The 23,194-nt window shown below is 32.0% G+C and overlaps 1 protein-coding gene across 1 annotated transcript; it reads left to right on the top strand.

Annotated features, from left to right (window-relative positions):
• The first annotated feature begins 7,857 nt into the window (after window positions 1-7,857).
• On the top strand, window positions 7,858-8,802 carry LOC134376869 (olfactory receptor 1165-like). Its single transcript, XM_063095428.1, has one exon. The coding sequence runs from the start codon at window positions 7,858-7,860 to the stop codon at window positions 8,800-8,802; it is 945 nt and encodes a 314-aa protein (XP_062951498.1).
• Window positions 8,803-23,194: the final 14,392 nt, after the last annotated feature.

A 23,194-nucleotide genomic window follows, 5' to 3' on the forward strand; every position in this document is an offset into this window, starting at 1 on the left:
AGTTGCTTTAGGAATGCTGTTAAAGTTACTCACTGGGTGGACCCAAGGATTTCTTAGCTCAAGTTTTGCCAAGTTTCCTGCAGTAGCTACTGACTGTGTAATTATAATTACACCATTATTCTGCCAAATGAAAATGGTAAGCATTAAGAGAGTTGAGAGTCTCATTATGATATAGTCTTATTCTGATACCATGGAAAAAGTTGTTAACAGTGTGAGGTCATCAAGTTCTCATCTTGATTTGAAGTTTGAATGTCACTGGTTCTGGCATCAGGTGGAAGGAAACAATAATGAATTAAATAAAAGTCATAAAAACATTTTTTTCATCAATTATTCAATCTCATATAATTAATTCTTTTCCTTTAGATGCTGATTAGTAGTTTCATTAGCTCTTTAGTTTCTTAGAGTTCTGAAAATTTTATTTAGTCAATTGATCTTAAAGTTTTTGGAAACCTGTACATACGAGTACTTTTGAAATGTTTTTTAATATTCTTATTGCAAACATTTTTGGGAAAAAATTAAAACAAAAACTTCAAATTAAACAAAACAAAACAAAGCAAAACAAAATAGCCTTGATTAAAAATCTGAAAACACTTAAGCAATTGAATAAATAATTTAGTTATTTCTATTGCATACAGAATTTTAACAAAACAACCAGAATTATGACAGCATCACAGCAGGATCATCAGGCTTTCCTGAATTTCACATAATCTTTAGCACATTCACATAAATAACATATCCATACTAATATAACTTTGAAGAAGAATTAAGGAATTTGATCATTTTATACCAAGAATATTGAGTAGACCCTCTGAAATGTTTTAGTAACCAGTGTGGGAAGGTAAATTAAGCAAACAAGCAAGCAAAAACATTAAAAATATTCACCCATGAAAAAACAAGAGTAGCTAAAGGGTCATGAAATATTTGAAAGTCTGCATTATAAAATACAGTAAATCAGCCTATTTTTTTTCAAGTTACTCCATAGATAAAAATATACCTATTACGACCTAAAAATTATAAGAAAAATAAGTAGTATTGAGGGACATAAGATAAATATTGAAATGTGGAATTAACAATGATGGTTAGTACTGTGGTTTGATTCAATGACAGGTTGTGAAGAGGAGCCCTTAGATGTGAGGACGGGAGCTTTAATGTAATTACCAAACAGTAGAAATAGTAATGATGAAGACAAGTGAAAATAGTTAGGGATTATCTGCATTTCACCTGCACCAAGTTTTGTCTTAATTTTGATTTAGAGTCTTCCAGGAGGGGCACTTAGTTTCTATTAGGCAGAGCATGATCTAACAACTCAAGGGCTCATAGGTTTATCCACACCTCCAGGTACCCCTCTCTGGTGTTCTTGACCATCTACATAGTCACCGTGGTGGGGAACTTCGTCATAATTTTAGTCATAAGGCTCAGTCTCAAACTTCATACACCCATGGACCTTTCCTTCAGCCATCTATCCTTTTTAGATTTTTTTTATTTCAGTTATTTACACTCAAACTGCTGGACATCTTAATTGTGGATGACTGACCATTCTTTTTCACAGGATGCAGGATACAATTTTTAGTTTGTTTGTTTGTTTGTTTGTTTGTTTGTTTGTGTTCTTGTGATTACATAAATATTCATTTAGGTTATGATGACCTATGACTGGTTTGTAGCTATTTGTACCTTTTCCTCTACACTGTTGCTATGTCTTAGAAGCTCTGTACTCTCTTGGTAGCTGGAACTTACATATGTAGTGGACTCTCTTTCCTGAGAGTCCCATATTCTTTATAGAACACTCATACTGTGGATTGAACATGATAGATGGCCTTGGCTGTGAGTACTGTGCGATCCTCTCTTTATCCTGCTGGCTTCTACTTCAGCCAGAGGGTGGGGTTAGTCACCTTTAGGTTTAGTGAGGCTTACAGCCTCCTGATTACCCTCTCCTCCTATGTATTCATAGTTGTCGCTATTGTCAAGATTCCTTTTTATGGATGAACTCTAGAAAACCTTCACTACCTGTGCCCCCTACCTCAATGCCATCACCATTTTCCATGGCATCATTCTCCTTCTCTACTGTGTGCCCAACTGTTATGAAAGCTCATGGCTCCTGGTCAAAGTGGACACTATGTTATTCAAAGTCATGATCCCCATGCTGAATTTCCTTACCTTCAGGCTTACATATAAAGTTGTGAAAGAGCCAGTCAGGAGGTTAATCAACTATTAACTGCATTCCAACTCAATATAATTCAAATAAGTGTATACTTATTCATGTCCCAAATGTGTTCAATTTTTTTTGTATACATTTTTGGTGATAGTCCAGCTTTATTTTTAAAAAATCAATTATGTTTGAAATCAATTAAATATTGCATGTGTCATTGTTTTCAGTGCTCAGAATGTCTTACAATTATTATACCTATAATGCATTCTGATTTACTTCATCTCAGAAAGTGTCATAAAGAAATATATTTCAAAATTTCTTTTCTGGCCTCTATGGAAGTCAGGATTAACAAGAAGTTGTCTATATGCAGGGATTTATGAAAAATGAGACATGTTATGGTTTAGCTTTAAATTGTTCTCAATGTTTTGCAAACACTGTTGATGACTTTCTTCACTGGATCCATACTCAAGTCTTCATGAATAAGACTCAGTAAGGTCTATAAAACACGACTTTGTGTTTCATATTAAAACTTTATTTCAAATCAAATGAGGCCTTGAAGTTTACATTATGAAAATCACTATCTGACTTTAAGCAAGGAGATACTGGAAGTGTTACTCCTAATTTATATGTTACTCATTTTTGGAGCATCAATATAATATATTTGAGAGGTATCACAATAATTCTGAATGTCAAGAAAAAGTTTAATTTACTTCTAATAATGAATATTTTCATTATTGAGTTATACAAAGATAAACATTAATAAATGTACTTTTCGATCACCCGTTTTCACAATAAACTTACTTCTCTTATCGGTCTTCTCCTTATCAGTAAGTGATATGTACATCTACTCAGGGGCTTAAACAATGGAGAAAACATTATTTATTATTCTGTAGCCTCCCACTAACATCTGTCAATAAAACACGTTGTTTGATTTGCAAAATAAATCTACTTCTTCAAGTGTCTGCTCTCTAAGCTGTTGCTCTTTAGCAGTTAATACAAAATAAATATGCTTTCTTATTTATTAATCTTTTATAAGTTAATATTCAAGGACTGTCAATTATAATTTTTTTTAAATGTATAATCAGTTTATTTTGTTCTCCACCAAAACTTTATCTCATTCCAAAACTATTGGAACTGTCCTATAGTTTTGTTTTATATTTATGATGAAAATCCAACTCTTTGCCAAATGTGGCATTTGCTTAATTCTCTGATGTCATCATTTTAAGTTTAAAATATGCTTAAAAATATTTTTAAATAGATGCTCTTGTAACTCTCAAGTAGATCGAAAGACAGGACGTTAGTATCACCTCAGAAGCCAATCACTAGCCCTTTCCTCCCACTCCCAGAAATAGCCAAAAGTATGACTATTATCATAATGATGCACGTGCTTTTTATATGGATTCACTGAATTTGACTCTAAAAAACTACAAACTGATTTCACTCTTTGCAAACTTCAGGTGAAGGATATCATGCAGTATATATTCCATGTATATGACTTTATAAATGAGCATTGTTAATTTTTAGAGTATTTGTGTTGTTTTTTATATTTATAGTTTGTTCAATTTTGTTCCCATTTCACATTTTGTGGTATAAATATTCCTGATTTTTTCTTTACTTCAGTCTGCTATAATGGACATTTGGGATGTTTCAGCTTTGAGCATATATACAATTGTACTGAACAAAAGTAATCATTACCATGGGGTTTATGCACAGTAGTATTGTGCATTTAATTATTTCTCAATTTTCAAAGTTGCTGTATCAGTTTATACTCCTAATTGCAATGATTGAAAATCCTAAAGTTATCATCCACTTCTTCACCATCACTTAGTATTATCAGACACTATGGTCTTTACAAACCTGCTGTATGTAGATTATTTTATTATAGCTGTAACTTGAACATTTCCAATTAATGAGGTAAGGCACATTTTAATATATTACTGCTTTTTTTATTTACAAAAATCTACTCTTGAGGTCAAAAAAACCACTCTTCTATATTTTATTCCAGGATGTTTATTATTTGTATTTTTCTCTCTGGGTCATTTGCAATTCATTTTCTGTCGATGGCATGAATTTAGGGTCTATGACAGATTGTTTTATTTGTTCATCACTACTAGTTCTCTCTTCATCTTAGTCATGCTTCCCTGTAGACAGAGAGAGGATAATTCCAATATGACTAGAATTGAATAATGCAAAATGAGTGGAAATGTTGTAAATGACATCACAGGAGAAGTTTTAAATGCCTCTGTGTGGTGTGATTTTTTTCTCCTTCAGCTTATACTTTCTATCTGGAAATCAGTACACCACCAGCAGAGAGTGTTCCTTCCCCAGGGGCCCTGGAATGAGAACATAAGGGAATTGGGATCATGATAGTTTAGAAGAGTGATTTAAAAAAGAGAAGTAAAAAGAAATATTATTTTACATATATAGTAAATGAAATTAAGAACTTAAATGAAAGTCACAATAGTACAGTAAACAGAGTCGAAGACAGAAATAATGTACTGAAAGATTTATCACAGGAGAAAAATAGAATAAAATGGAGTAATAAAAAAATGGAAAACCATATAAAGTAAGAGACATAGATTATACAATGCTTGGACTAACATGCATTTATTTGGAGACTCAGATGTTGATAGGAAAAAAGATAAAGAAACAGCGATAAATGAAGGTATAATTGTTGAAAATTTTTCTGAAATAAAGGAAAACATCATTACACATACATTTATATGCATGCATGATAGTAGAAAACTGTAGAAAACACACAAAAAATAAGAAAAATACATCAAAAGGAGTAAAAATTATGAATGCAAGTTAACCCTCAAAGTGGCGATTTGACTGACAGGTAACTTCCTACCAATAAAAATGGAACATGAGATAATGAAACAATGTTTTCAGGGGGTTGAAAAATGATATCATCATGTCTTGATGTCTACACTGAATAAAATTATCGTTCAAGAACTAAAATAAAGTTACACTATTTTTCTTAGAACATAGTTTGGGAGAATATGTCTAAAAAATATGCACATGAACATAGATTTGTAACGATACATACCTCTAGAGTTTCTGACAGAGTTTCTTATGGAATTTTGGCAACAGGAAACTAAAACACCATGCTATTCATTTTACCTATCAATTGCTTCACTGAGAAATGTCTATTCAGCATGAGTTTAAATTTTAAAAAGAAAAAGATAAAATAGTAGTAACAAGGGCACAGTACCAGGTTTACATGCAAAATGATGCCGAGTATGTTATTTACAAAAACAATCAGACATCCAAAAATAGGAAAGCTAAGAGAAACTGAAGAAGCTCTACTTACTAATCATAATATGTTGGTGTATTGGAAATAGGATTATGAATTTTGGAAGTTTTATGTTTTTAATAAATGCATAATGAATCAAATTGTAGGTTGATTGATATTATTATTTTTCAAAGGCCAAATAATCAACATGTTCAACCTTCCCATATAATTGCAAGATTTAAATTAATTGCATTCTAAATTAGGAGGAAGGCACTTTTTTCAAATTGTGTGGCTTGTACCTCATTGCAAATTCCAGTAAAAATTCTCTAGGGCTTGATTCCTCAAGGTCATGCAGTTAGTTTTAAAATATACAACAGTATGACTGAATATAGTTTCCAAAGCTTACTTACTCTTGAAAGGGTCTGTCTGTTGTCTAAGGTTGTTTTTTGTAATGAGAAAAAATGTAATTTGCTTTGCACCTGCAGTGCCATATACTTTAAATGAAACTCTTCTTGACTAATTATAAAGGAGAACAATTTTCATAAAAATTTACATTTTTGAAAAATAATGCCCCCAAATTTTACTAATTTAATCAAAGAAACCTTTAGTAAATAAGTCTAAAAAGGATATCTGAATTCTTTTAGTCTAACAAGTGACTAAATAGCAGTGACTTGTGAGTCTAAGTGTTATATTTTAATTCCAATGTGGTAAATTCTGAAGTGAGAAACAAAGTTTTTGGCATAGAAATATCTATGTGAGCTTAGTGGTAGTGCAGCGGTATGCAAATAATTAAGTTGGGAATAAGAATAAAGGGGACCGAATTCTATTTTGTTTACTTTAAGAAAGTTAATGTGATTTGTATTGGAACCTCATTTATGTACTTTAATAAGATTTAGTTACCATTAATTATTTAATTAATTATTTGTTCTCAAATTTTCACATTATTTTAAAGGAAGACTGAAAAACTTATAAAACTGTAGATAAATATGCCAGACTTTGTATAACTATTCTGATTTTAAAATCATGTAGGTGGAAACATTCAGAGCAGTATAACTTTGAAATCCAGATAAATCACCAAAGATTTCTGGAAGAGAGTTGCCTGGAATTTGTCATTCAAAGGTAAGAGTGCTTAGACTTTGATTCAGAAAAGGTCATTCAAGTTAGAAGAGATACGTTGACAAAGGTATTAAATTATGAAATAACAAGTTTGTGCATGAAAGATTGAAAATGCTGGTGTGAGTGAAATAAAAGGAAGAGCAGTGAAGAGTCTGGATATGTAGGGATATTATTTATTATTGAAAGCCAGTCAGAAGTGTTTAGATTTCAAGAGATTTTTGTAAGAAGGTCATTTTGAAAAAAATGTGTGGGGATTTGACACCACACTTAGATAGAATCAAAAGATTGTCACTCTTGCAGGGTGGGAGAAGGTTGACTGAAGATCCAGGGTTATTTAGGAGGGTAATGGGTGTTGGGGAGGGAATAAATACAGCAGCATAGTTTGAAAATCTCTTTCATTTTGCTCTAACTGCCTTTCTGACAGTGTGAAGCTGAGATTAAAAGAGAATCAGAGGGAAAAAAGAAGGCCTGAAAAAAGAAAAGAGAAAATAAATATTTTATGTTGATGGTTTCAGGTATTGGTATAAATCTGAATCAAAGACAGACGGAAAACTTAGAACGGAATTAGGAGAGAAAGCTTCTTTTATCATGCCTGTTGTAATGGTTTCCACTTCCCTTTATCAACTTGCACCGTTACCTACTTCCTGTAGGATATTTGTAGAAAAGCTAACACTTTAAAATTTTCATACAGGAATGGGAGTGACAGCTCAGCACCACTCTAACAGAGAACACTTACTAGTACTATTGTCCCCTCATGTCTTGAAATATGAAGTAACAGCATACAAACACACTGTTTAAATCCCCAGTGGCAGGCTCTGTTGAGTCATCTCAGTTGTAATCTGCCCTATTGCTGCGAACTAAGATGTGTTTCCTTGTTATTCTTTAATTTGTCATATTCTTCTGTCACAAGTAATAGAATTTTATGTGAAATTCAGATATTAGTTCATAATTATTTAATTAGTAATAAGGGACAGAAATATTGCAAGCATTTAGTATACACACATATATATATATATATATATATATATATATATATATATATATATATATATATATATATATATATATATACAATTTGTAAAAGCACTTTATGCGATAGCCACATTTCTTGTTTTATGCAATAGGAAATGGGTCAATGATGGGTAAAGAAAATATTCCATGTTCAAATAGTAAGTCAGTGGCCCAAGGGAAATTCAAAGGAGGCAGAAAAAAAGCCAAAAAATAAAACATGAGTGCATTTTTTGTATATCACTCGGTGGTGATTATCATGCAGCCATCTGCATTTCCCTCATTCCTACTGTCTCTGTTATATCCGGCTGCTCAGGATGAACGCTGATTTCCTCCAACAGGATCTGCAACGATGATTGAGGGAAACGAGAGTGCTGGAGTCACTTTTGTCCTCTTGGGATTCTCAGAGTTCCCACACCTCCAGGCACTGCTTTTCCAGGTATTCTTGGCCATCTACACTGTCACTGTGGTGGGGAACCTGGGCATGATTGTGGTCATAAAGATCAATCCCAAACTCCATACACCCATGTACTTTTTTCTTGGCAATCTGTCCTTTTTGGATTTTTGTTATTCCAGTGTAGTCACACCCAAACTACTAGAAATCTTAGTTGTGAAAGACAGAACTATCCCCTTCAAAGGATGCATAATACAATTTTTCTTTGCCTGCATGTTTGTGTTTGCGGAAATGTTCATGTTAGCAGTGATGGCCTATGACCGGTTTGTGGCTGTTTGTAACCCCCTGCTCTACACAGTTGCTATGTCTCCTAAGCTCTGTGCTCTCCTGGTAGCTGGAACTTACACATGGGGTGGACTCTGTTCCTTGACAGTCACATGTTCTCTCTTGGAACTATCCTATTGCGGACATAACGTCATAAATCACTATGGCTGTGAATATTCTGCTGTTCTCTCTGTATCCTGCTCTGACACCTACTTCAGCCAGATGGTGATGTTAGTCATTTCTACATTCAGTGAAGTTTGTAGCCTCTTGATCATCCTCACCTCGTATGTCTTCATAGTTGTCACTATCATCAAGATGCCTTCCACAGGTGGACTCAGAAAAGCCCTCTCCACCTGTGCCTCCCACCTGACTACCATCACCATTTTCCACGGGGACATCCTCCTTCTCTACTGTGTGCCCAACTCTAAAAGCTCAAAGCTCCTCATTAAAGTAGCTACTGCATTTTACACCATTGTGATCCCTATGCTAAATCCTCTTATCTACAGCCTTAGAAATAAGGATGTGAAGGAGGCCATCAGGGAATTAATGCACATCGAATTGCTTTCTCACTCAGTTTAATCTCATACATGTACACACACACACACACACACACACACACACACACACAGAAACACAGAAACACACAGGTTCCTAGTTATATTTTTTAAATGTGCTTTATGCATTGCATAGATGGTTATTTATTTTTCAAATAATGGGATAAAATTGATTTAGGGTATTAGATAATTTATACATATATCCATAATTATTAAATCCCGCTATGCTTTACATCAGCTGTCAGTAATAGAAAAAAAAAAGAAAGAAAATTCTGTTTATGTTTCTCTCATAATGTAGTAGGCTAAAATAATGATCCTTTAAGGTTTCCATGTTCTAATCTTCAAAACTGTAAATATCTTACCCTTGCATGCCGCCCTTCCTTTCTACTCACTCTCTCTGTCATTTAAATTATGACAACCATTCATATATGTAGTTTTGAATAATAATCCTCTATTAGTTCTTCCAAAGAAGAAAAAACAGAACATTATCAGCACTTTACAAATTACACATAAGTCCTTTTATGTTCACTATGACTACCCAGCACAAATTAATTGCAGGGATTGTTATTCAGAACATTTATCCTTTTGAGATGCAACCCCTAAGTATAGGTTCTGAAAGTAAAAATTTTAATTTTGCATCTATTTGAAATTTATATAAATTGAATAATAGAGTATATATTCCATTATGTCATATATGTGTTAAATATTCTCCCCTATTGTGATTTGTTTTTTTACTGTCTCAGTGTTGTATTTAGGCGCAGTTTTTCTGATTTTTAATGAAGCACCACTCATCAAATTTTCCATTATACAGTGGTTTTTAATATTCTGTTTAAGAAATATTTCTTTCCTCCAAAATAAGGAAGATACAGTCTCACAATTTATGTGCTATATTGCCCCAAATTCTATACATCATCTGTCTTTTATATTATATTTTACTTTCTATTATTTTGTATTCTAAATTTAACTTTGCCTTTTTATATTGATTTCTACATTAATCTTTAATGATAATTTTAGAATTAATTTTTGGTGTAATATGAGATGAGGCCTATTTGCTATTTTAAATTACAAATGTTTAATTGTCCCAACAATATTTTTTAAATCATTACTCCGTGATACACTTTTCTTCAGTGTTATAATTCTCATAGTCAGTATTCATATATATATATACACACATATATATGCATGTATGTATATCATATATATCATAGTATATGATATACATATATATATCATAGTATATGATATACATATATATATATCATAGTATATCATAGTACATATATATATCATAGTATATCCTATATATATATCATATATATGTCATATATATATCAATATTCATATATATGATATATATATATCATAGTATGTCATAGTGTATCAGTCAATGTCTAGGCTCTATGTATGATTCTACTTATTTTATAGTCAGAAGCTCCTATAACTAATAAGCTTTGATATCCAGTAGAGCAACTCCTGAAAATTTGTTATTGTTCTTACAGTGTAATTGGGATATTTTTGGAAATTCACCTCTCCAATCAAAATTTAGCATAATACCTATTTGCATTCATGCTAGCATTGCAGTGAATTTATAAATACATTTAAAAAGAAATGTCATTTGTATCACCAAGTCTTCTAAATCATGAGCTTACTATGTCTTTTTCTCTTTATTTAGATATAGTTCAAGTTTTATAATAAATGTTTTATTGTATGCTTTTCTGTAAAAAATTTTCACATATTTTATTAAATAAATGACTGAATGCATGACATTTTCGATGCTATTTCTCACATTCATTGGAAAGCATGTGTTGTTAGATTTTAGTACAGTACATTTTTATATTTATTTTTCTTCTGTCAACTCTAACAAAATCTCTTACTAATTTTATAACTTATTTGTAATTTTCTTGTATTTTCAACATGTATACCACATACTCTCTTATTAAATATGGTTAATTTTTTCTTTCCAATATTATTCCTTCTTATTTTTCTTGCTTTGTTTAAATAGATAGAAACTTCAGTATAATGTTAAATTAACCTAGTAAATGTGGGCATCGTTGAGTTTCTGATTTTACAGGGAAATCATTTACGTTTCATATTGAAAATGTTTGCTGTATGTTGTTTGGGGATAGATTTTTTTTTTTTACATTGGTAAAATCATCTACATTGTTTTTGTTTGACTTTTCGCTGTGTCACTACATTTGTTTCATGGTGAGTGGATACAGAGTTGACAACAGGGCTGATTCAGGCTGTGATAAATCAAGCAAAGCCTCCCCTGTACTGTGGGGAGATTTGTCACACCTAAGGCATATCTGAAATGACCCCCTTGGATCAGGCATTTATACTCATGTCGAATCAGTTAAATGGATATGGTGGCTCCATGGTGAGGAGGCCGATTTTGAAGCAGTTGATGGCTGGCATGACAAGTTTTTCTTTAAAGGGGTTCTGTGATGTGAATCTTCAAGGACTCTCATACTTGCTGGTGAGAAGGCAAATTGTTAGAATCACTTTAGAGAGTAATTTAGTAACCACCATCCTAAGAAAATGTAGTTTATGACTCAGCAATACTACTTCTGAGAATTTATACTGATATTTTGAAAAGCAATTGTGAATATACAAATGTGGATATCCTTGAAGCATTATTTTTAATAACAAAAGACTGGAGCCACTAAAATGCCACTTGATATGCGTTTGGTAATAAACCATGGTATTTAAAAATATATATATATATACCATATATCCATTGAAATTTTAGGGCATTATTTATTTATACTTATTTATTTTTTATACTTAATATCTCCACAATTGAATGTTGCAGAAAAATTGAGCAAGAACCAGACGGTAGTAATTTGGATACCATTTATAGAAGAGGTAAGTATATATGTTCATGTTATGGATGACCATGTAAATGCATTTCTATTTCTTGAGGATTCAAATAAACAAAGAAAGAAAAAGGTGGCAGTGGTTACCTTAAGTGGAAAAACTGATAGACTGAGGAAGAGTAGAATGTGGGAAACTTTTTTAAACTTGTATTTTAAAACACATTAGATAAATATATTATCAAATCAAAGATCATTACATTTAATTCATCATAAACAATTTTAATATAGAAATTGATGACTAAAAATACTTGGTAAGATATCTCTTTATGACCAACATGTTATCTGAAATTTTATGATCACCAATTGTCTGTCTTCATCTTCATTGTAGGTACATTGATAGTTACACATATTTACATATATAGATGCTCTTATGTACAGATAATATGCAGATAAACTGTGTATATTAATATATTTGCATTTTGCATAATTAGATATTAAAATGTTTAGTGTATATACTGCAGACTACATATAGTATATTATAATACAAATACCTGTATATTACTTCAGGAATCAGATTATATTGGACCTATAGAAAACAGTCAGTCTTTGTTACTGATAATTAGCTTAGACTTCTGGAAAGTTTTCATTATGTTATGTTTTGTGGAGTGTTAAATGGGTTAAAAATATTTCAACCTAAATAACCAACAGAGGCATAGTCCAAAGATAATAGGTTTATTAGGAAGTGCACAGATGATTTGCCAATCTGCGATATGTGGACTATGGACACTATAGGCTTATCCAAAGAGGTTGAGGCAAAGAAATGCTTTTAAAGGCAAAGGGGAAATGTACACATAATTTGTTTTAAACAAAGAGAACATTGGTTACAGGGGCTTATCACAGGGGTTGACACCAGTTTATTAGTGAAGACAGTGTGTCAGGGAAGTGTTCTTGTGCATTTGGATATCTGTCCTTTTGATTGGTGCAGCAAGCTCCAGTTTTAAAATTCCTTGATAAAGGTCTTTCTTACAGGCATATGTGCATCAGAACCCTTTATCATACACATGTGTGTGATTGCCCTCCCATCTTAATCTCTTTGCTTTATTTTCTTGTTATGGTTTGACACAAGTGACTATATCATGATTCTGGCAACTTACACATTTCCCCCTTTTTATTAACATTTCTCCAAAACTATCACTGAAAAGTCCAGTACTTAGGTTGAAATTGTCCTTCGGTGCCAGAATGATCTTGTCTCAGTTGAAGGACTGGTCCCACACTGGACTGTACTAGCAATTTTAAGTCAATGTCAAAACCTGTTTAGCTATAAATAAATGCTCTTTCATTTATCCAAGGTAACCAAATATAAAGTTGTCACATAAAAGGAGGTGTTTGGTTGTTTTTCTTATTTTTATACTACCATTTTTCTTTTAGTAGGTTTTACTCATTGAGAAATAACTTGTGCAGGGCTGGCCCCTGGCTAACTTGGGAGAGTGTGGTGCTGATAACACCAAGGCCAGGGTTTGGATCCTATATAGGGATGGCCGGTAGGCTCACTTGGAGAGCCTGGTGCTGACAACACCAAGTCAAGGGTTAAGATCCCATTACTGGTCATCTTAAAAAAAAAAAAGAGAGAGAGAAATAACTGGTGGTTTATTTCCATTTTATACAAAAATGTGTTCTCCACCTGTGCCCTCACCTGACTGTTGTCACCATTTTCCATGGGATCATCTCTACTGTGTGCCCAACTGCAAAAGCTCATGGCTCGTGATCAAACTGGCCACTGTGCTGTTTAGAGTGGTGATCCCCATTCTCAATTTACTTCTCTAAATCCTTAGCAACAAAGACGGAAAAAGGCCAATCAGGAGGTTAATCAAATCCAACCTGCATTCTTACTCGATATAATTTGATTAAATGTGTATATACATTTCTGTTCAAACTATATTCAGTTTTTCCTATGTATTGTTGGTGATAGTTTAGCGATCTTTAATATATATATATATATATATATATATATATATATATATATGTGTGTGTATATGTATAATGTTTTAAATCAGTTAAATGTTGCATATGCCATTATTTGCCATGTTCAGAATGTCTTACAATTATCTCTGGTTTTATATAGATACAATGCGTTCTGATTCACTTCATCTTAGAAAGTTTCATAAGGAAATATATTTCAAAATTTCTACTTTGGACTTTGGGAGTCAGTATTAAAAAGAAGTTGTTTGTATTTAGGATTTTTTTCCTTCATTTATTTTTAATTTTAAATTTGCTCAATTTTTAAATTTACTTATACAATTTTTTGGTAGAATGTGTTGCTACAATATACTGCACACTGATCCACTTGGGGTACATAGCATAGTTTTGTACCCTTTAGCTCACTACTTCTTTTATTATCTCTCAATTTTTAAGAGTGGTTGTATAAATTTATACTCCTAATAGCAATGTTTACAAATACAAAAGTTATGATTCACATCCTCAGAAGCACTTCCTATTATCAGACTTTATGATTTTTACTAATTTGCTCTGTCCAAAATATTTTATTGAAGATTTAGTTTGAATATTTATGATTATTGAAGTAGAACATATTTTAACGTTTACGCGATTGAGAGTATTAGTCGTATTTTATTATAGGAAAGTGTCAAACCAAAGATTAAAGACTAAACACAGTTGATGACTTTCTTGACCTGATCCATACTCATTTCATAACCAACTCTTATGGTTCCATAAGTTATCTAAAACACAACATTTTATTCAACTTAAAACTTTATTTCAAATCAAATGAGGATTTCGAGTTTAATTCTGAAAAACTATAAGACTTTAAGCAAGAAGATGCTGAAAATATTACTGTAAACTGTATATGTCACTCGTTTTTGAGTATCAATGGAATATATTTGAAAGGTCTTGAAATAATTTTGAGTATGAAGAAAAAGTTCAATGTTCTTCTAAGTGCATTTTTCCATTACTGAGTGGTGCAAAGACCAAGGATAGCAAAATGTACATTTCAATCACCCATTATCACAATAAACTTGTCCCTCCTACCAGTCTTCATATCAATAAATGATATCCAGATCTCCTTAGTGGATTAATCAATAGAAAAATGTCTTTTATTATTCTGTATTCTGTAGCTTCTCACAAATATCTGTCAATAAATTATATTGTTTCTTTTTGCAAAATAACTCTATTTCTTCAAGTGTTTGCTCTCTGAGCCATCACTGTCATTAAGTTGGTCTTTAGCAGTTAGTACAAAATGAATCAAGTATACTTGTTTGTTAATCTTAATGAGAGCATCAACAACCATACAAAATCAGGGGCAGGTTCTAATAGCTGAGAAGATAGATTTTGAGGTGAAAAGCAGTATTGTTACTGAAATTTAACGTATATTGCTAAGAAATATCCGTGATGTTTCTAGAATCTTAAAGTTCTACACAGTGGTATGGTTGTTGTCTAGAAGAAATCCTGACTCCTGCTGTTTCACTCATTTACAGGCAATTTGAGATGAGTCAGGAAGCACTCAGACACCTACATGCATAACTAAGACAAGAAAGGCTCTGAGCTGTTCTTTTGCAATAGAGACTGTGGTCATGTTGTCTAGAGGAACATTCTGAGATAAGATTTCAATTGCCCTGAGTAACAGACTTTGTTGTACTTCTTACTGAGACAATATTTTTTAAAAAAATCTACATGAGAATCAGTTACCAGATCCAGGAAGTTAAAGAAAAAAGTGTTTTATATATTTCAAGCAAAATTATACTAGGACAAGTTCAAAGATAAGCCAAAATTCCAATGAGATGTCCGAGGTAACTTTGACTACTTTTTTCTAGAGACATTTGCTAAAAGGCTGAGCTACACTTTTTATTCCTCTTAGGCCCACAGGTAAAGGGTCAAATATAAGGTTAATCAAAATTGAAGACTCACAGAAAACATTCCTTAATGTGGATTCAGACTCTGGACAAAAAGTCATGGGTGTAAAAGTGATCAGGAGATAAACCCTAACACCTAACATTGTCAGTCTGAAACTGAAATGTTACTTACTTAAGTGGGTTGGGAAATTTTAATCTTGGAAATTGGATGAAAGTTGTACTAGACTGCTTGTGTTCTAAATGCCTACTGGAAACATGTAACAATATTATTGTGATGAAGATCAAATCATTGAAGACCTCAATTCATGAGTTTTTGAAGGTGATATCTGATATGTAATCAAAGTTGATAAAGCACGTTAAAAGACAGGGCAATATAAGAAATATGAGGTGAAACAAATTACAATGACTACAAATTAGGATTATTGAATGCATATTGTAAATGAACTATACACCCTATGATTAAGATGACAAATTAAAAAATAATAATAATAAAGTATACATTGACAGAGAACTGGGAATCATGAAAATGTACCAGGGTAATTAAAAAAATAACTAAGTAAAAATATTATTTTTCAAGTATGTTAAATGAAATTAATAATATAATTGAAAGTTTTAATAGCAGATTAAAAACAGTTGAAAAGAGAAATAGTATAATGAAAGATATATCAGAGGAAAAAATATAATAAAATGAAGTAAAACAAAAAATAGAAAAACATATGAGGAAAGAGTGATAGAAGATACAACACTTGAGCTAACATATTTAATCGGAGACCCAAAAGTTGATGGAAAAAAAGGTAAAGAAGTCATATTTGAAGAAATAATCTCTTAAAATTTTCCTGCATTAAAGAAAGACATCAAATTACATATAAATTGCATTTATAAGAGTAAAAAAGTGTTGGTTGATTGCTATAGTTATTTTTCAAAGACCAGCACCTTCCCATATGGTTAAATGATTCAAATTAATGACATTATAAATTAGGAAGGAGGGATTTTCTTCCAATTGTCTTGTTTACAGCTCATTGCAGTCCCCTAGTCAAGATTCTCTTGGGTGTGATTCCCCAGGGTCACGCTGCTTGTTTTAAAATACACAATGTATTACCTAAATTTAGTTTCTAAATCTGTCACTCTATGCTATGATTTTTTTTTAATGTAATGAGAATCAATGTAATTTTCTTGATACCTTTAGTGGCATCTTATTTGAATAAAGCTCCTCTTGTCTAATTACAATCTATAACAATTTTTATAAAAAGTTACATTTTGGGGAACTGATGTTCAAAATTTGATTAACTGAATAAATGAAGACTTTAGTAAATAAGTCTACAAAAGATATCTGACTTCTGGTGAGAAAGATAGAGAAAAAAGTGGAAATTAAAGATTTTGTGTTTATGCATTCAAATCTTGGTGGAAATTTGTATCTAAGACAAATGGAAAAGTTAGAAGGGAATCGGGAAAGGAAGTTCTGTTTTCACCATGTCTCTCATTATGTTTTCCACCTCCTGTTCACTATTTGTACAATTTCCTACCTCCTGTAGGGTATTCCTAGAAAAGGTATCACTGAAAAATCGTCATACAGAATTGGGAGTGACAGCTCAGTAAACTTTAAATGAGGAAACTTACTACTACTATTTTCTCCTCACTATCTTAAAATATGAAATATCAGCATAAAAACACACAATTAATGTCCCCAATGGAAGGCTCTGTTAAGTCATCTCTAATTGTCACGGAATAAGATATGTTTCCCTGTTATTCTTCTATTCCTTTTAGTATTCCTTTTCATATAGTGGAATTTTAGTGAAATTTATAGTGGTAGGTCTTACTTATTTAATCTTTAATAAGAGGCAGAAATCTTTTAAGCATTTGCTATTCACATATATGTTTATAATTTGTAAAAAAATTAAATGTTATGAAACAGCCACATTTCTTGTTTTCTAGATGAGAAATTGAGACTGACTGCTAAAGAAAATATTCCGTGTTCAAATACTAAGTGACCAAAGAAAGATTCAAAAGAAGCAGAAAAAAGGCAAAAAAAAAAAAACCCCAAAAAAACATAAAAACATATTCCATAAAAACAGGAATAGTTTCTCATCAGGAGCCCTCTCCATTCCCTCATTGCTACTTTCTCTGTCATATCCGGCTGCCCAGGATGAACTCTCTGATTTCCTCCAACAGTATCCACGATGACAACTGAGGGAAATGAGAGCACTGGAGCCACTTTTGTCCTCTTGGGCTTTTCAGAGTTCCCACACCTCCATGCTTCTCTTTTCCAGGTGTTCTTAACCATCTACACCATCACTGTGGTGGGAAACCTGGGCATGATTGTGGTCATAAAGATCAATCCCAAACTTCAGACACACATGCCACTTCTTCTTGGATTTTTATTATTCCAGTGTAGTCACACTGAAACTACTAGAAATTTTAGTTGTGGAAGTCAGAATTATCTCCTTCAAAGGATGCATGACACAATTTTTCTTTGCCTGCACGTTTGTGATTGTGGAAATGTTCATATTAGTGGTCATGGCCTATGACTGGTTTGTGGCTCTTTGTAACCCCCTGCTCAACACAGTTGCTGTGTTTCCTAAGCGCTGTGCTCTCCTGGTAGCTGGAACTTACACATGGGGTGGACTCTGTTCCTTGAGAATCACATATCCTCTTTTGGATCTTTCCTACTATAGACAAAACATTATAAAACACTATTGTTATGAACACTCTGCCATTCTCTCTTTATCCTGCTCTAACACCTATTTGAGCCAGATGGTGATGTTAGTCATTTCTACGTTGAATGAGGCTTGTAGCCTCCTGATCACCCTCACCTCCTATGTCTTCATAGTTGTCACTGTCATCAAGATGCCTTCCACAGGTGGACTTTAGAAAGCCTTCTCCACCTGTGCCTCACATCTCATTGCCATCATTACTTTCCATGGTATTCTCCTTCTTCTCAACTGTGTACCCAAATCCTTAAATTCTTATTAAAGTAAGTCCTGTGTTTTACACTATTGTGATCCCTGTGCTAAATCCCCTTATCTACAGCCTTAGAAGAAGATGTGAAAGAGACTGTCAGGAAATTAATTTACACCCAAAATACTTTCTCACTCCATGTAATCACATATACACACACAGTAACACACACAAACTGTGTTAGTATTTAAAATATGCTTTATATATTGCATTGATGGTTATTAATGTTTTTCTTTTAATAATGTGATAAAATTTATTCAGAAAAATCCTTCAGATAATTTATATATCCATAATTATTAAATTGAGTATGCTTTAAACGTCACCTGCAGGTAAAAGAGAAAAACAATAAGAAAGAAAATGGTGTTTATATTTTCCCAGAATGTAGTAGGCTAAATAATGGCCCTTAAATATGTCCATATTCTAACACTTAGAGCCTGTGAATCATTAATCCCATTAAACATTACACTTCTCTCTCTCTCTCTCTATTATCATGGAATACAAATCTATTTAGATAAGTACTTTCCAATAATAATCCTCTCTGATACTTTCTCTGAGAGAGAAAATATAGAATCTTATCAGCACTCCACAAATTGCCCATAAAACTTTCCTAGTCACTTTGACTACCTGCACCTTTAGAAGTAAAATCTATTGTAGGGATTGTGTTATTAAAGAAATTTTTCCTTTTCAGCTGCAACCCTCTAAGTATATATTGTGAAAGCATAAATTTTGATGCTGTCTCTATTTGAAATTCATATAAAGTAAATCTTACTGTATACATTTTATTTAGTTATATTTGTATTGAATTTTCTCCAGGTAGTGATTTGTCTTTTCACTGTCTTGATTAATTATTTAGGTACAAAGATTTTCTAATTTTTATTGAAGCACAATTCTTCAAATTGTTTCTTTATACTGTGAAGTGCTTTTAATATCTTAATTAAGAAATATTTATATCCTCCAAAATAATAATGAAGAGAGTCTCAAATTTTATGTGCTATATGTTGTCTTAAAATCCTTACATTGTTCTATCTTTCATGTTATATTCATTTTCTTTTACTTTGTACTCTAGATTTTACTTTGTCTTTTTACAGTCATTCCTATAATAGACCTGGAATTAATTTTAGCTGTGCTATGACAAAAAGCTTATTTTGTATATTAATGAATGAATGCATATTGGTCCCAACAATATTTATTGAAAAGTCACTTCATGAAAAATTTCTCTATAGTGTTTAATTTTTCATATAGCCAGTTTTCATATATGTATTGGTCAATATCTAGACTGTATTAATGTTTCTATTTGTTTTATACTTGGAAACAGCTATAATCAAGTTTTGATATACAATAAGCAACTGTTGAAAAGTTCTTATTTTTTCTGAGTGGTGATTGAGATATTTTCATAAATTTCTTTTAAAATTTCTTATTAATTTTATGATAATTTGTATTACATTGTATTATCAACATGTATGTTACATACTCCCTTTAAATACAGTATTTTTGTGTGGTTTCCAACATTATTATTATTTATTATTTTTCTTGCCTTGGTTAAGCCAGGAATTTCAATATAATGTTGAAAAACTTGCTTAAAGTGGAAATCCTTGACTTTTTGATTTTACACAATCATTTATCCATCATATAGAAAATGTTTGGTATAGTTTTTATTGAATAGATTTATTTGTTTATTTTTTCAGGAATATGTATTCTTATGTCTGATGAAATAGACTTTAAACTGAAAAGCATAAAAGGAGATAAAGAGCCATTATATAAAATTAAAGTGATCTATAAAGCAAGCAGGGTACATATATATGTACCCAATACCAGAACACCTAGATATATGAATCAAACCCTATTAGAGCTAAAAAAGAGATTGACCCCAATACGATAACAGTTGGGGACCTGAACACCCCTCTCTCGACATTGGACAAATCATTTTGCTTCCAAATCCACAAAGAAATACAGGATTTAATATTGACATTAGACTAATTGGACTCGGCAGATAACTACAGAATATTTCATCCATTAAGTACAGAATATACATTCTTCTCTGCACATGGAACATTCTCTAGGATTGACCACACATTAGGTAACAAATCAAGTCTGAAAAAAATTTACAAAATTGCTACAAAAATATACAAGAAGTATCTTTCCAGATCACAATGGATTAAAACTAAAAATCAATAACCAGCAAAACTCTGGAAACTGTACAAACACATGGTAATAAAACAGCCTGCTCTTGAGTGACGTATGGATCCACAGAGAAACTAAAGAGGAAATCAAAAATTTATTGAAACTAATGAAGATAAAGACCATTCATACTAAAATCTGGGGGATACTGAGAAAACAGTATTAAGAGAAAAGTTAATTGCAATAAATGTTTACATCAAAAGAGTAGAAAAAATTTAAATAAACAAATTAAAGCTACGTTCCTAGTAACTAGAAAAACAAGAAAAATCCAATACCAAAATTAGTAGACAGAAATAAATAAATAATACTAATTCAGAACTGAATGAAATAGAGAGCCAAAAAAATGATACAAAAGACTAATAAAACATAAAGTTGTGTTTTTTTTGATAAGATAAACAAAATAGACAAACCTTTAACTAGGCTAACTGAAAAAAGAAAGCAGAAGACCCAAATAACAAAAGTAAGAAATGAAAAAGGAGACATTACAACTGTTACTGCAGAAATACAAGGAATCATTAGAGACTATATTACATAGTCTCTATAAACAACTATATGCCAACAAATGTGAAAACCTGGAGAAAATGGATACATTTCTGTATACATGCAAATTACCAAGACTGAATGAAGAATAAATAGAAAACCTGAACAGACCAGTAATGAGCAATGAGATTGAAGCAGTAATCAGCAATCTCCCACAAAGAAAATTACAGGAACAGATGAAATTACTGATAAATTATGCCAAAAATTTGAGGAGGAATTAATACCAATCCTCTTTAAATTATTACAAAAAGTTGAAACAAAGGCAATTCTCCCAAACTCATCTTTTGAGGCCAGCATAACTGTGGTACCTAAACCAAACAAAGATACATCAATAAAAGAAAAGTACAGGCCAATATCTTTGATGAACATACACATAAAAATCCTCAACAAAATATCAGCAAACAGAACGTAAAAAAAAAAAAAAAAAAAAATGATCCAGTAGGATTCATTCCAGAATGCAAGGATGGTTCAGCATATGCAAGGCAATGAATGTGATATACCACATCATCAAAATCAAAGACAAAAACATGCAATTATCTCAATAAACTCAGAGAAAGTATTTGAAAAAATTCCACACCCTTTCATGAAGAAGAATGAGCAAATTAATTGTAGAATGAAAATATCACAGCACAATATAAGCCATCTATGACAACCTCACCGCCAGTGTCATCCTGAATGGAGAAAAGCTGAAATCTTTTCCTTTAAGAACAGGAATGAAACAAGGATATCCACACTCACCACTCCTATTTGCCATAGAACAAGAAGTACTAGCCAGAGCAATCAAGCAAAAGAGAAAAGTAAAGGGAATCCAGATTGGAAAAGGTGAAGTCACACTGTCCCTGTTTGCAGTAGACATGATCCTATATACAGAAAAACCCAGGCTCTGCAAAAATCTCTTAGAGCTAATTAATGATTTCATTAAAATTGTAGAATACAATATCAACACACAAAAATCAGTAGCATCTTTATAGCATAACAACCAATTAGAAAAAGATGTCACAAAAGTGAGTCCACTGACAATAGTTAACCAAAAAATAAAATAACCAGGGATCAATTTAACCAAGTAGGTGAACGATCACTACAACAAGAACTACAAAACACTGCTGAAAGAAATTAAAGAGGACACAAAAATATGGAAAGACATTCCATATTCATGGAATGGAAGAATTAACATTGTGAAAATGTCCATACTACCCAAAGCAATTTACAGATACAATCCAATACTCATCCAAATACCAATGCCATTCTTCAAAAAAATAGAAAACAAACAAACAAAAAACAGAGGCATTATACTACTTTACTTCAAATTGTACTTCAAAGCTGTAGGAACCAAAACAGCATGGTACTGGCATAAAAACAGACCTTTGGACCAATGAAAGAGAATAGAGAACACAGAAATCAACCCACATACTTACAGTCAACTGAGCTTTGACAAAGGCACCAAGAATATACACCAAGAAAAGGACAGCTTCTTCAATAAATGATGCTGGGAAAACTGGACTTCCATATTTAGAAGAATGGAACTAGACCAATACCTATTGCCATATGCCAAAATAAAATCTAAATGATTGAATACTTAAATATAAGACTTGAAACTGTAAAACATCTAAGAGAAAACATAGGGGAAACAATTCAGGAAGTAGGACTGAGCAGAGTCTTTTATAAATAAGACTCCAAAAATATAGGCAAAAGAGTAAAGAATAAATGAATGTTATTATATCAAACTAAAAAACTGCACAGCAAAAGAAATAATTAACATAGCAAAAAGACAACCTACAGAATGTGAGAAAATATTTGTAAACTATGAATATGAATTGTAAACTATGAATATGAATATTAATATCCAGAATATACAAGAAGCTCAAACAACTTAACAGTAAAACAAGTAACCTGATCAAAAAATGTGCAAAGGAGCTGAATAGGCATTTCTCAAAGGAAGATATATGAATGGCTGACGGACATAAAAAATGCTCAAAATCATAAAGCATCAGGGAAAGGCAAATAAAATCTACGCTGAGAAAACATCTCTCCCTAGTAAACTGACTATTATCAAAAAGAGAACAAC

This window comes from Cynocephalus volans, chromosome 4 (genome assembly GCF_027409185.1).
Source record: "Cynocephalus volans isolate mCynVol1 chromosome 4, mCynVol1.pri, whole genome shotgun sequence".
Classification (NCBI taxonomy): domain Eukaryota; kingdom Metazoa; phylum Chordata; class Mammalia; order Dermoptera; family Cynocephalidae; genus Cynocephalus; species Cynocephalus volans.